This window comes from Symphalangus syndactylus, chromosome 22 (genome assembly GCF_028878055.3).
Source record: "Symphalangus syndactylus isolate Jambi chromosome 22, NHGRI_mSymSyn1-v2.1_pri, whole genome shotgun sequence".
Classification (NCBI taxonomy): domain Eukaryota; kingdom Metazoa; phylum Chordata; class Mammalia; order Primates; family Hylobatidae; genus Symphalangus; species Symphalangus syndactylus.
Genome location: NC_072444.2, coordinates 20,318,424 through 20,330,909, shown reverse-complemented (window position 1 = coordinate 20,330,909; position 12,486 = coordinate 20,318,424). Strand labels below are relative to the sequence as shown.

General features: G+C 53.6%; 1 protein-coding gene across 1 annotated transcript in view; it reads left to right on the top strand.

The window, feature by feature from the left end:
- PADI1 (peptidyl arginine deiminase 1) overlaps positions 1–10,961 on the top strand; it is a 41,134-nt gene extending 30,173 nt beyond the window's left edge. The window contains exons 12-16 of the mRNA XM_055261787.1: positions 2,744–2,888; positions 4,049–4,142; positions 5,131–5,210; positions 6,065–6,190; positions 8,969–10,961. Of these exons, the coding sequence (XP_055117762.1) occupies positions 2,744–2,888; positions 4,049–4,142; positions 5,131–5,210; positions 6,065–6,190; positions 8,969–9,202 (679 nt within the window). The 3' untranslated portion in view covers positions 9,203–10,961. The remainder of the gene's footprint in view (positions 1–2,743; positions 2,889–4,048; positions 4,143–5,130; positions 5,211–6,064; positions 6,191–8,968) is intronic.
- The last annotated feature ends 1,525 nt before the right edge of the window (positions 10,962–12,486 follow it).

Here is a 12,486-nt window from a genome sequence, read left to right as displayed (position 1 = left end):
TGAGGGAGACAGGCAAGCAATGGATCAGAGAGGGGATCACATATCATCCCACATGTGGTGTCCTAGGAGGCTTCCTAGGGGCAGCCAACGATATTGACGCTTCTTTGGGAGGCCGAGGTGGGTGGATCACCTGAGGCCAGGAGTTCGAGACCAGCCTGGCCAACATGGTGAAACCTCGCTCTACTAAAAATACTAAAATTAGCTGGGCATGATGGTGCACGCCCATGGTCCCAGCTACTTGGGAGCCTGAGGCAGGAGAATTGCTTGAATCCAGGAAGTGGAGGTTGTGCTGAGCCAAGATTATGCCACTGCACTCCAGCCTGGGTGACAGAGCAAGACTCCATCTAAACAAACGAAGGAAGGAAGGAAGGGAGGAAGGGAGGGAAGGGAGGGAGGGAGGGAGGAAGGGAAGGAAGGAAGGAAGGAAGGAAGGAAGGAAGGAAGGAAGGAAGGAAGGAAGGAAGGAAGCCAGCAAGCCAGCAAGCAAGCAAAGTAGCATGGAGTGGACCATGTTGCAGGCAGAGGGAAGCGCTCAGACAGAAGCCTGGAAGCCAGAGAAGGTACAGCTCAAAGGAAAAGTGGAAAAAACTCGGTATGGGTGGCATGTAGATGGGCAGGGATGGACTGGTAGGACCTCAGGCAGGAGGGGGCTCTGCAGGTCCAGCTGCGGACAGAGTTCAGGGAGAAACCATTCTGTTCAGATGCCTCACGGGGCAGTTCTCTCCTCCAGGATCCTTGGGACTTGGGCTCAGAAGCAGAGAGCTCAAAGGATGCAGGCTCAGGGACAGAGAGCTCGGAGGATGCAGGCTCAGGAAGGGAAGGGGCTCCTTGGTGTTCTCCAAGGACTTTGCTCCCTTCTCTGTCCCAGGCTCCTGCCCCAGTCTCTATGTCACACTGCAACACATGGACATCCTTACCTGTCTGCTCCCACAAGCCTCATGAGCCAGTGAGCCAAGCCAGGAGCCTTCTCTCAAGGGTGCAGGGGTCTGTTCTGGGAACTCCCAGGCACAGAGCAAGGACCCTACATGGGAAAGTGAGGAGTCTCCAGTGTGGATGTGTCCCCATTCCATTGGCTGTTGGATTGAAAACCGGGAATGAGGCCTTTGGTGGACAGATGGGACCTGAGGCTTGAAAAGGGTTGGCTACGTACTTAGGACCACATAGCAAGTTAGCAGTACGGTCAGAACCCAGGTCTCCTTCTACCTGGGCCCTAAACTCAAATTTAGCACCTCAGGCTGCTGTCCAGTGACCCTGCCTTGGTTTCTGACCTTAGCAATGGACAAAACAGACAACCAAACATTCCAGCAGAGAGAAACAGACAATAAGTGAACAAAACAAATAAGTACCTCCAATCATATGTATGAATATAGTATGAATGCATGAACAAATGCATATAACTTTAATTTTCTGGGCCTCAGCTTCCTCATCTGTAAAATGGGGACAGTAATAGTCCCAACCCCACAGGGCTGTCATAAGGATTAAATGAGGTAGCCTGGGTAAAGCATGTGTGTGGCACGTGTCAATAAATGTTTGTCTCAGCTTTGCTGAGAGTCTGATGTTTAAACAAAGCCTTGATGGAAAAGAGGCAGTTAGGCCAAGCACAGTGACCCTCACTTGTAGTCCCAGTGCTGTGGAAGGCCGAGGTGGGGGGGTCGCTTGAATCCAGGAGTCTAAGACTAGCCTGGGTGGCATGGCGAAACCTCACCTCTACAAAAAATACAAAAATTAGCCGTGCATGGTGGCACATACCTGTTGTCTAAGCTACTTAGGAGGCTGAGGTGGGAGGATCACTTGAGCACGGGAGGTTGAGGCTGCAGTGAGCCATGTACTGCGGCCTCCAGGCTGGGCAACAGAGTGAGTGAGACCCTGTCTCAAAAAAAAAAAGGCCGGGCGCGGTGGCTCACGCCTGTAATCCCAGCACTTTGGGAGGCCGAGGCGGGCGGATTACGAGGTCAGGAGATCGAGACCATCCTGGCTAACATGGTGAAACCCCGTCTCTACTAAAAATACAAAAAATTAGCCAGGTGCGGTGGTGGGCGCCTGTAGTCCCAGCTACTCAGGAGGCTGAGGCAGGAGAATGGTGTGAACCCGGGAGGCGGAGCTTGCAGTGAGCCGAGATAGCACCACTGCACTCCAGCCTGGGCAAAAGAGCGAGACTCCATCTCAAAAAAAAAAAGAAAGAAAAAAAGGAAGGAAGGGGAAGAAAGAGAAAAGAAGGAAAGGAAGGAAGGAAGGAAGAAAAAAAGAAAGAAAGAACGAAAGAAAGAAAGACACAGTTAAAGATGTGGCTACTTAGGAGAATATTCCAGGGTGTAGAAACAGCCGTGCAAAGGCCCTGAGGCAGGAGCAGGCTGGAGACAGCAGACCAGCAGGGAGGCCGGCGTGCCTGGAGCCAAGTGAGCAAGGAGGGGCGCAGTGGGGAGTGAGGCCAGAGAGCTTGGCCGAGCATGCTTCGGATGTAACTTGGAGCTGGTATTTGTATGTATATCATAGGGTCATCAGGAGGATTAAACAAGACACTTACTTTGAGGACCCTAAGGACAGCACACAGTAGATGCTCAAATGCACACACAAATGCACAGTCCATTCTCTGCTGTCTTGGCTTCTCCACTCTCTACGCCCCACGTTTAAAGCATTCTTTGAGCAATTCCGCTCCCTGGTGGCAGTTCTGATGATGACTCAGAAGCAAGGCCTGATGCCTCTCAGGCACAAGGTGACTGCCCGCCCTCTCCCTCCTGGCCAGGTCGGGTGGGCGGCAGATGGCCAGCGCGGTGCGGAACTTCCTGAAGGCACAGCAAGTGCAGGCACCCGTGGAGCTCTACTCGGACTGGCTCTCTGTGGGCCATGTGGACGAGTTTCTGACCTTCGTGCCTACCTCTGACCAAAAGGTGCGTCCCCTCCCTCCCTGCCTGAGCCACCTCTGCCCCTGTCTGACCTGATGGGATGAGTCAGGGCAAAGCCATCTGGAACCAGCTCAACCCTGTGCCCTGAGTAAGCTCTGGATTGGGACATTCTCTGGGTCAGGGCACCCTGACACGCTCATCCTCACACTTCCTGGGTATTTGTGCTTGGACCCAAATCCCTTAGCCAATAGTCAGGAATGATATTGATAATAATTGGTAATATTTGCTGAGCACCTACTATGTGCCAGATACTCACATGTTTTAATTCATTTAATCCTCCAACAACAAGCCCGTCAAGTGGGTGCAATTATTATTGCCCCATTTTACAAGTGAGGAAATTGAGGCTCAGAAGGGCCGTTAACCTATCCAAGCTCACCCAGCCTGCAGGTGTCAGGATAGGATTCAAATCCGGGTTCTGGGCCTCTACAGTAAGCCTTGCAGAGGTGGCTGGGGAAGGCATGGCCAGGGAGCCAGCAGCCTGGGAGGGGAGGCTTCCCTGTGACCAGTGGTTACAGCTCTGCTAGGGACCGCTCTGACAGTGAGAGAGGAGACATCTGAATTGGGTATTTTGTTTGTTTTTTGTTTGTTTGTTTTTTGAGACAGAATCTTGCTCTGTTGCCCAGGCTGGAGTGCAATAGCGCGATCTCGGCTCACTACAACCTGCATCTGCTGGGTTCAAGCGATTCTCCTGCCTCAGCCTCCCAAGTAGCTAGGATTATGCCACCATGCCCGGCTAATTTTTTGTATTTTTAGTAGAGACAGCGTTTCACCACGTTGGCCAGGCTGGTCTCAAACTCCTGACTGCAGGTGATCTGCCCACCTTGGCCTCCCAAAGTGCTGGGATTACAGGCGTGAGCCACCACACCCAGCCCTGAATTGAGCCTTGAAGGAAGAAATCAGAATGCCCTGGTGGGCAAAATGCGAAGGGCCTCCAGGGAGGGAGAACAGCACAGACAAAGTTCTGGAGGTGGGAACCTGCTTGGAGGACCGGGAGAGTTGCAGACAGTGCTTTGTGGCTGGTGTGCAGACTGAGTGGGAGAGAGGAGTCCCAAGAACTGTCAGGCCCCTCCTGAGTCCTGAGTCTGGGGTCTTCTGTGTCTAGGGGGACCCTGTCCACTGAGCCATTCTCCCTCCCTCCGTGCCAGGGCTTCCGGCTGCTCCTGGCTAGCCCCAGGGCTTGCCTCAAACTCTTCCAAGAGAAGAAAGAAGAGGGCTATGGGGAGGCAGCCCAGTTTGATGGTGAGTGCCAATGACCCGGTCACCCCTGGGGGATCCTGCCCTTTCACCACCATCCTTGGGTACAGCCCCTGCACCTGCAGATCTCTCAGCTGGACTCAGAACCCAACACCCACTCTCTGTTTCTTGAGTCCCCAGGTCCTCTGATGGGTGGGGAAGTTCCTGGGCCACACCCCAGGAGAGGAAAGGCACAGGAAGTCATGAGTGCCCCAGGTGCCATTCAATGCCAGGCACGTTCTTGTTCTCGCTCCCATTTGATCTCTTCCCTCTTCCTTATCCCTGTTCACAGAAGTGGAAACTGAGGCTCAGAGAGGAGAATTGGCTTGGCCAGGGCTGTGTAGCCAGGGAGCAGCAGGGCTGGGGGCTCGAGAGAAGAAGGAGGAGAAGCCAGGCTTGGTCAGGGCCCCTCTGCAGAGCTTCTTGCAGGAGCTAACAGACCCTCCAAGGGCTTGGTTGGCCCACCTCGCCTCCTTATCACAGCCTCAGTGTTCTCATCTGGGGAATATCTGGGGAATAGAGCATTGGAATGGATGTGGTGCAGACGTCCACAAGGATAGCCCTGGGTTCAAATCCTGGTCTTGGCATTTGCTGGCTGTGGTATCAAGGGTGTGTTCTGAACCTCTCAGTGCCTCAGTTTCCTCTTCTCTGAGTTGTAGATGATAATTAATCCCTCCTATAGTTGCTTTAAATAATAATACATTAAGTAAGATGCCCAGAGCATGGCAGACATTCGATAATGGTAGCTGTGCCATAATTATTAGGCTCTGAGTCCAGAGTCACTTCCTGAGGAGTTCCTCATCCATCACCAGGTTTTCTTTGCAGCCACGGCCTGGTCCCATCAGGGTTCTCAGTCTCTGGCTTTCTCTATCCTGGCTTCTGACCCTGGCGGTGAGGTAGGAGGGAAATCCTGGCTTGGATTATGTAGCCCCAGGCCGAAGATGGCCTCCAGGCAGTGCTCCCTGAGCTATGTACTGTGTTTCTCTTCTTGCAGGGTTAAGACACCAGGCGAAAAGAAGCATTAATGAGATGCTGGCAGACAGACACCTCCAGAGAGACAATCTTCACGCACAGGTGAGAAGCAGGACCACCAGCTGCCCTAAGGGGTCCTTTCCCTTCCAGGGAGAAGAAGCCCCAGGAACTACTGGGTTGGGTCAGGGATTCGGCGCTGGAGCTCTCATAGTACTGGGGGCTGCTGGGGCCTGCAGGTGGGATACAGCCTCTGCCTTCAGAAACCCACAGTGTGACAGAAGAGACAGAACCATGCCCTCAGGGAGCTCCCAGCCTAATGAGGGAGACCTGGCCCCACGGTGGGGCAATGACCTATTTTCACAGAAGCAAATCTGAGCCTCTCATCTGAGAAGTCTGGTGAAATGCGAGAGACATGGTGGGGAAATAGGACCTCGCGGGGCCCAGAGGTGGGGTGGGTGAGATTCAGGGGGATCCTGTGAGAACAGGTGAAGCAAGGTGTCAGGAAGGGGCAGGGCTCACCCCAAGGATAAAAAGTGCCTGCCCCATGCAAGGTGAAGGGGCTAGCACAGAGTCGGTGCTCAGTTAATGGGAGGAGGGCCCTTACTCTTTCCCGGTAGTGCCCAGCACTTTCTCTTAAGCTGCTGAGAAGGGACAGGAGCATCAGCCATGCTGTGGCTGGGGCTGGGACAGTGTGTTGTACTGAAAAGAACATTTGCATCCAGAAACTGCCTGGGTTCGAACCCCAGCTCTGGCACATCCTAGTCGTGTGCACTCGAGCAGGTTGCCTGAGCCTCAGTTTCCCCCGGACAGCAATGGCTTCTATTGCACAAAGCTGTTGTGAGGCTTCAAGGAGCTAGCGGACCCAGAGGGCTCCACACGGGCCCGGCACACAGTAGGTGCTTGGCCAGTGTTATGCTCTTCCTAGTTCTGGGCTGCCCAGCTGCCTCCTTCCCCAGAAATGCATTGACTGGAACCGTAATGTGCTGAAGCGGGAGCTGGGCCTGGCAGAGAGTGACATCGTGGACATTCCCCAGCTCTTCTTCCTGAAAAACTTCTATGCGGAAGCCTTCTTCCCAGACATGGTGAGAGCCCTTGGGCAGGGTCCTGCTGGGGGGTCTGCGGGGCTCTGAGAAGAAGCACTCCCTGGCCCAGGGCAGGCTGGTGCAGAGGCTGGAGGGCCCCGCGGACCTCTCCAGTGTCTGTTTTTGTGAATGTAGAGAACATTCCCATCAGTGGCTCTCAACCAGGGCAATTTTGCCCCCAGGGGATTTTTGTTGCCGCAGTGAGGTGCGTGCCCCTGGCATCTGGTGGGTAGAAGCCAGGGATTTCACCAAACATCCTGCAGAGCATGGGATGCCCCGCCACAAAGCACTTTTTTTTCTCACCCAGATGGAAAAAGAAAGCGTGGTTTGGTTCCAAGTGTTTCAGGCTTCTGTCTCTGGGTCTCAGCTGCCTGCTGTGTTCCCCACCACAGCCCCTCACTTGCTGCTCCCCAGTGGGGGTCCTGTGTCAGGCAGGCAGGGCAGGTGGGGTGGGTGGTGGCCTCGCTGACTCTCATTAACAGGGCAGCTGACAAGGAGATGAGCAGATGTGATCTCACCTGAGAGGGGCCTGAGCGATGCTATCAGGGTGGGCCTGGCCCAAGTGCGCATTGACCTCTTGGGAAAGCATGTTGGGGTGTTGGCAGCTGGCAGGGATAGTCCCCCAGGATGGGGATAGACCCTCTTTCTTCAGACTGCGGTCTTTAGCTTGAATCCCTTTCTTGGGACAAGCCAAGGGTTGAAAGTGAATGTCGGAATCAGGATGGAATCAGGGTTGGAAGTGAATGTTGGAATCAGGATGCAGGTTGCAGGAGGTGGGGAGGGCCCATGTGCTTTCCTGACTCCTCATGGGGAGATTCCAGCCTCTAGGTCCTGGCAGAGACCCCCAAGCAGGATTTCTCGACTCTGTAGCTCTATTGCTGTTTAAGGCTGGATAAGCCTTTGTTGTAGATGCTGTACTGTGCTTCGCAGGGTGTTTAGTGGCCTCCCTGGTCTCTACCCACTAGCTGCCAATAGCACTCTCCCAGATGTGACAACCAAAAATGCCCTAGTGGACAAAATCGACCCTGATTGAGAACGACGGCTTGAAGGCAGTGTTGTCTGTTAGAACATTCTGTGCTGATGAAAATGTTCCATATCTGCACAATACAGTCCAGTAGCCACTCAGCTACCACTTGAAATGTGGCTAGTGTCGATGAAGAACAGAAATTGTAACTTTATGTAAGTTTAATTTAAACAACTGCATGTGGCCAGTGGCTACTGTGGTGGACAGCAAAGCTCTAAGGGACTGCTAAGCTCTGGTTCTGGCTGAAGGTGGGGGGAGGGCCTAGGCTGGAGCGTGTGTGACTGTGGCCTGGCCTCCATCTGCTGGAAGCCCCTGCCTGTGGGTCATCCTGTGGGGATTCCCTAGCTTCGTTCCAGGCTCTGCTGAAGGATCCCAACTTGTCTTCACTGGAGGGTCCCATAGGGAACACCCAGTTAACCCCTTGGTTTGTCAGATGGGGAAACTGAGGCTTAGAAGGAGAGTGGGTCATGTGTCTGAGGTCACACAGTGAGCGAGTGGTGGAGTTGGGACCAGCCCCCAATCCCATGACTCCTCATTTAGGAGGAAGCAGAGGCCTGGCTGGCTCTGGCCCTGGCCCTGGTCCTGGTCCTGGTCCTGGTCTTGGCTCTTTTCTCCTCTTTCTGCCCTTTGCCCCCTGCATGCCCCACCCCCACCCCAGCATGTTCTGGCCCATTAATGGGCAAAGAGGTAGTTCAGGGCCAAGGCCAGGGGACTGACCTCACGGGACCCTCCAGCTTTATGTTGGTCCCTGCCATGGATGAGGGTGGGGCAGACTTGAGGGTGGGGGGCAGAGCACGGAGAGTTTGAGGGCAGAGTCCAGGACAGGCTCACCCCGAACCCAAGACAGCCCAGAGCCACCCTCTAGAGAGAAGGTCCGGAGTCCCCTTTGAACACCAAGGGTCACCCCTTATGACCTCTTGCCATCAACCTGGGCTGAGATTTCCTGTAAGAAACCCCCATACCACTGCATGGGGGAGAATTCCCATCCCCAGATTAGGGCCCCAAGCCAAGTCCACAACCAAGGGAAGGAGAGGTGCCCCCGGAGTTAAACTCAAGTGTCCCCGAAGGCTTTCAGCCCATTCCCCCAACTCCTCAGTCCCACAGGTGGTCAGATAAAAAGAGCATAGATTTTGGCACCAGTCAGATCCAAGTCCAAATGTCAGTCTCATCATTCTCTGGCTGTATGGTTATGTGACTTAACCTGTCTGAGCCACAGCTTCAGAGGGAGGCTGTGGGATTTAGTGATGATACATCTGGCACATAGAAGATGCTCAATAAATGCTAACAACGATCAGGGCTGCCAAAGACAGTTAAGCAAGCTGTGCACTGCAAAAGCACACCACACTTTGGAAGACATCCACACCACAGAACTTGTAGGTGTGTATATTTGTTGTACAAGTTTCTGGCGGATGACATGAAAATCTCTTGTTCTAACAAAGTTGCTATGACAATTTTCTCATAGATGGAAGAAAGCGTTGGAGAAGTGATTTGTTTTTTGTTTTTTGTTTTTTTTTAATGTACAAAATTCCTGGTAGCCCTGGCTGTTATTCAACCTCATTTCCAATCCCGAATCTTTTTCTCCTCTGCTTTCATAGACCCTAACTCTTGAGCAAACCCCAGTCCTAGAGCCCTTTCTGGGCTCTGGCTATGGCCAACCCATTCCCCAGGGCCTGTCTCATTCTGGCAAGGAAGGGGTGCCAGAAGTATAGCACTCACAGCCAGACAGCCTCCCTTTTGCTTTTTCTCTTTTGCAGGTTAACATGGTGGTCTTAGGCAAGTACCTGGGCATCCCCAAGCCCTACGGGCCCATCATCAATGGCCGCTGCTGCCTGGAGGAGAAGGTGCAGTCCCTGTTGGAGCCTCTGGGCCTGCACTGCGTCTTCATTGATGACTACTTGTCCTACCACAAGCTGCAGGGGGAGATCCACTGTGGCACCAACGTGCGCAGGAAGCCCTTTCCCTTCAAATGGTGGAACATGGTGCCCTGAGCCTGCTCCCACCTGCCATCCTCTCTGCCCTCTTGCTGGGGAACCCCGCCAGGGTGAGGGCAAGGAACAACCACCTGGCCTCCATTCTCTTGGGGGAGTCTTGCCACTTTGCAAACATCCTGGCCACCGTGAGCACCAGGACACAGGGATGGATACCACCTACCCTCACCTCTGGAATGGCCTACCCAACCCGAGAAGAATGCACCTCATTCTTCCCTCGCCTCTTTCCCACCCACAGCCCCCAGAGGCTCTAGATCAACAATGTTAGCATGTTCTAGAATGGCTGTGGGTGGCCTAGGGAGATGGGCCTCACTGAGAATTGCTCCCCCTTCATTCTGATACCTCCCTGGGGAACAAGGATAATGACTTTGCCTCTGCACCAAGAACCGGGCCCAGGGGACCTGGGGTCTGGTGTGCCAGGCACCAGGCTGCCTCTGCTCTTGGAAAACTAGGAAAGGAGATCAGAAACATCCTCTCCCCCCTCCAGGTTTCTTCTCCCAAAGGGGACCCAAGGCTGTGACACTTACCTCCACCCCCATCCAGCACCGTTCAGCTGTGTGCGGACAAACAAGGACAGAAAAACCCAGTGTCCGAGGGCCAATTTAAATAGAAAAAAAGACAACAAAATTTTAATAACTGACTCTGACTTCAGAAGAGTGATTGCTACCTTTCTGGAAAGACTTTAATTACCAGAGCTGGCTTCTCCCAGCTCAGAAATGCTGAGAGGCCAACGTGAGGCCTGAGGACACACAAACGATGATGGAGCAGGAGGGGATGAGGTCAGGATGGCAGAGTGTGTGATGACGGATTTGGGGGCCTAGAGGTGTCCATGGTTCCTGGGCTGGGATTTTGGACTCTGGATTTGAAGGGAGCTGGCGCTTCCAGATGTAGCAGGGGTAGGGGGCCAGATGTTAGAAGAGTGTGTGTGTTTGTTGGGAGGAAATTAGGTTATCTCTGAAGGTGGAGTTTAATTTCCTTTAATAGTCTTTAATTATTCCCCTTCATTCTGCAGGCAGTGGGAGGGGAAGGCTTGCCCGGTCTCTTTCAGCAACCCAGGGACCCTGCACATAGCTTGGGTTTCATCCCTGAATAACCGCTGTGGCAGGCCCATGTCCCCTCCCACAGTAGGGAAGACAGCTGCCACAGGAGGTTAATAGCCCTGAGTGAGGTCATTGAGACAAGCACAGGCAGGCTGGTTCAGCTGGGCTGCAGGGCACGGGCAGGAGGAAGCCAGCCTACCCTCTTCCCCCACTGCCAGTGAGGCCATTGTAGGGCAGTTGGCCCTAGGGCCTCGGTCCATCTGGGTTTTCGGTGGCCCCTGGTGAGACCTCACACTGAGCCAACTACTGTTGGCCAACAAAAGCTAGCCTGGAACTGCTATGGTTAAAGTGGGTGAGCGGGAACCTGAAAATCCCCTTCTGGAAGGTTCTACAGAACCCCATTTGCATGCTCCTGCTTTAACCTGAGCACCCTCTGCTCAGGATCATACGCCAGTCTGCACTGAGTCAAGAAGGAGAAGGAGGCTCTGAAGGGGCTGGGGGTTGTGAGCTGGGGTTGGGATTCCCCTGAGAAAGAGCTGTAGGTAGGAAGGGAGTGGGCATTGCAGAGATAGGGCTGGGGGTCGGGGCCACACTGAGTGTGGGAAGCTCTGGAGTTGCTGCTGGGCCATCGAGGGGCCCTGGTGTTGGCTCTGAGAATGTTCTGGGTGACCAGTCACCTCCTTTCTGATCAATAAAAATGTTGACATGCATTTCTTACAGGGCTGTCTCCCCAGCCTGTTTGTTGGGTTGGGGAGGAGGGGAGGAAAGTGGAGAAGCCTGCTTCCAGTTCCACCCACTATGCAGCTGCTTGGCTCCATTTCTGCTGCCACAGGCAGCCCCTGCTCAGCTGGGAGAGACTCACAGTGCCACGGCCAGTGCCACAGCCAGTGCCAGGCAGGCTGATTCAGCAGGATGACTGGCACATGCCTCTTGCTCTGGGGCTGATGGCCCTGCTGAGATGGAGATCAGATCAGGGGAGGGATGGGTCCTGCCTCTTCCTCTCTCCTCTCTTCCTTCAGCATCTCCTCCATCTCTCAAGGACAACAGGTCGGGGAGGCAGCCTGGGCCCTATTAACAGAGGGGAGAGTTCCCCAGCAGGGCTGGTTCCCACGGCCACAGGCCACTACAGTTCCCTTCCTGGTTTTTGTTTTGTTTTGTTTTCTTTTCTTTTGTTTGAGACCAAGTCTTGCTCTGTCACCCAAGCTGGAGTGCGGTGGTGCTATCACAGCTCATCACAGCCTTGAATTCTTGTGCTCAAGCGATCCTCCCACCTCAGCCTCCAGAGTAGCTAGGAATACGGGCACAGGCCACCATGCCCAGCTAATTGTTAATTTATTTCTTACGCAGCTGGGGTTTTGCTATGTTACCCAGGCTGGTCTCAAACTCCTGGGCTCAAGCAATCCTCCCATCTTGGCCTCCCAAAGTTCTGGGATTACAGGTGTGAGCTACTGTGCCTGGCCCAATTCCCTTCCATTTTTGTGTCTGAAGCTTCTAAGTTACCCAGCTTCAGTGGTCTGATTTTGGATGCCTGAAAACATCACCCTTTTATCCTACACATTTGCTGCTGCCTCAAATTACACCCTTTGATACTCACTTTATTTTAGCTTTTGTTGTGGGCTAAGAGGGCAAAAAGTTGCTGCCTATTAGTCATTGACGACTTTAGTCTGAATTAACCACAAACCTGTTTCTAAAAGTTGATATTAACAGAGGAGAAGTAAAGGCATGAGTCTCCTTCCAAAGGCACATACGGTTCTCCGAGAAAGAGGCAGGCAGTGGGCCAGCGCCCCAGGGAAAGCCCCCACTTTCTGCATCTATTCCCCATCTGTGCTCACAAGCAGGCTAGGGAGACTAAGCCTTCCTCCTGAGCTCAAACTCTTACCCAGGGCTCCCAAGGCTGACTCAGCCATCAAGCCATTCCACAGCTGAAAAAAGTGAAGCTGTCCCTTGACCCAGCAGCCGAGCAGCTCTCCTTGAAAAGAACATCTTTCCCAAAAACTGAGACATGGGAATGACAATCTTAGGGTCGTGTTGAGGTCCTTGAACTGGTGCAGATGTCCCAGCTGGAGATGTTGGGGAGAGGGTCCTGGCCCCCATCCTGCCTCAGGCTGTCAGCACTGCCAGGGAGAAGGGAGAAAACCTCTATTCAGCACCTCCTGAGCCTCCGCCCGACAGGGTGCGTCTTCACTGTTATCTCCGCCAGGGCCAGTGATTAGCTGCATTTTCTACAGATGAGGAAACCGAGTC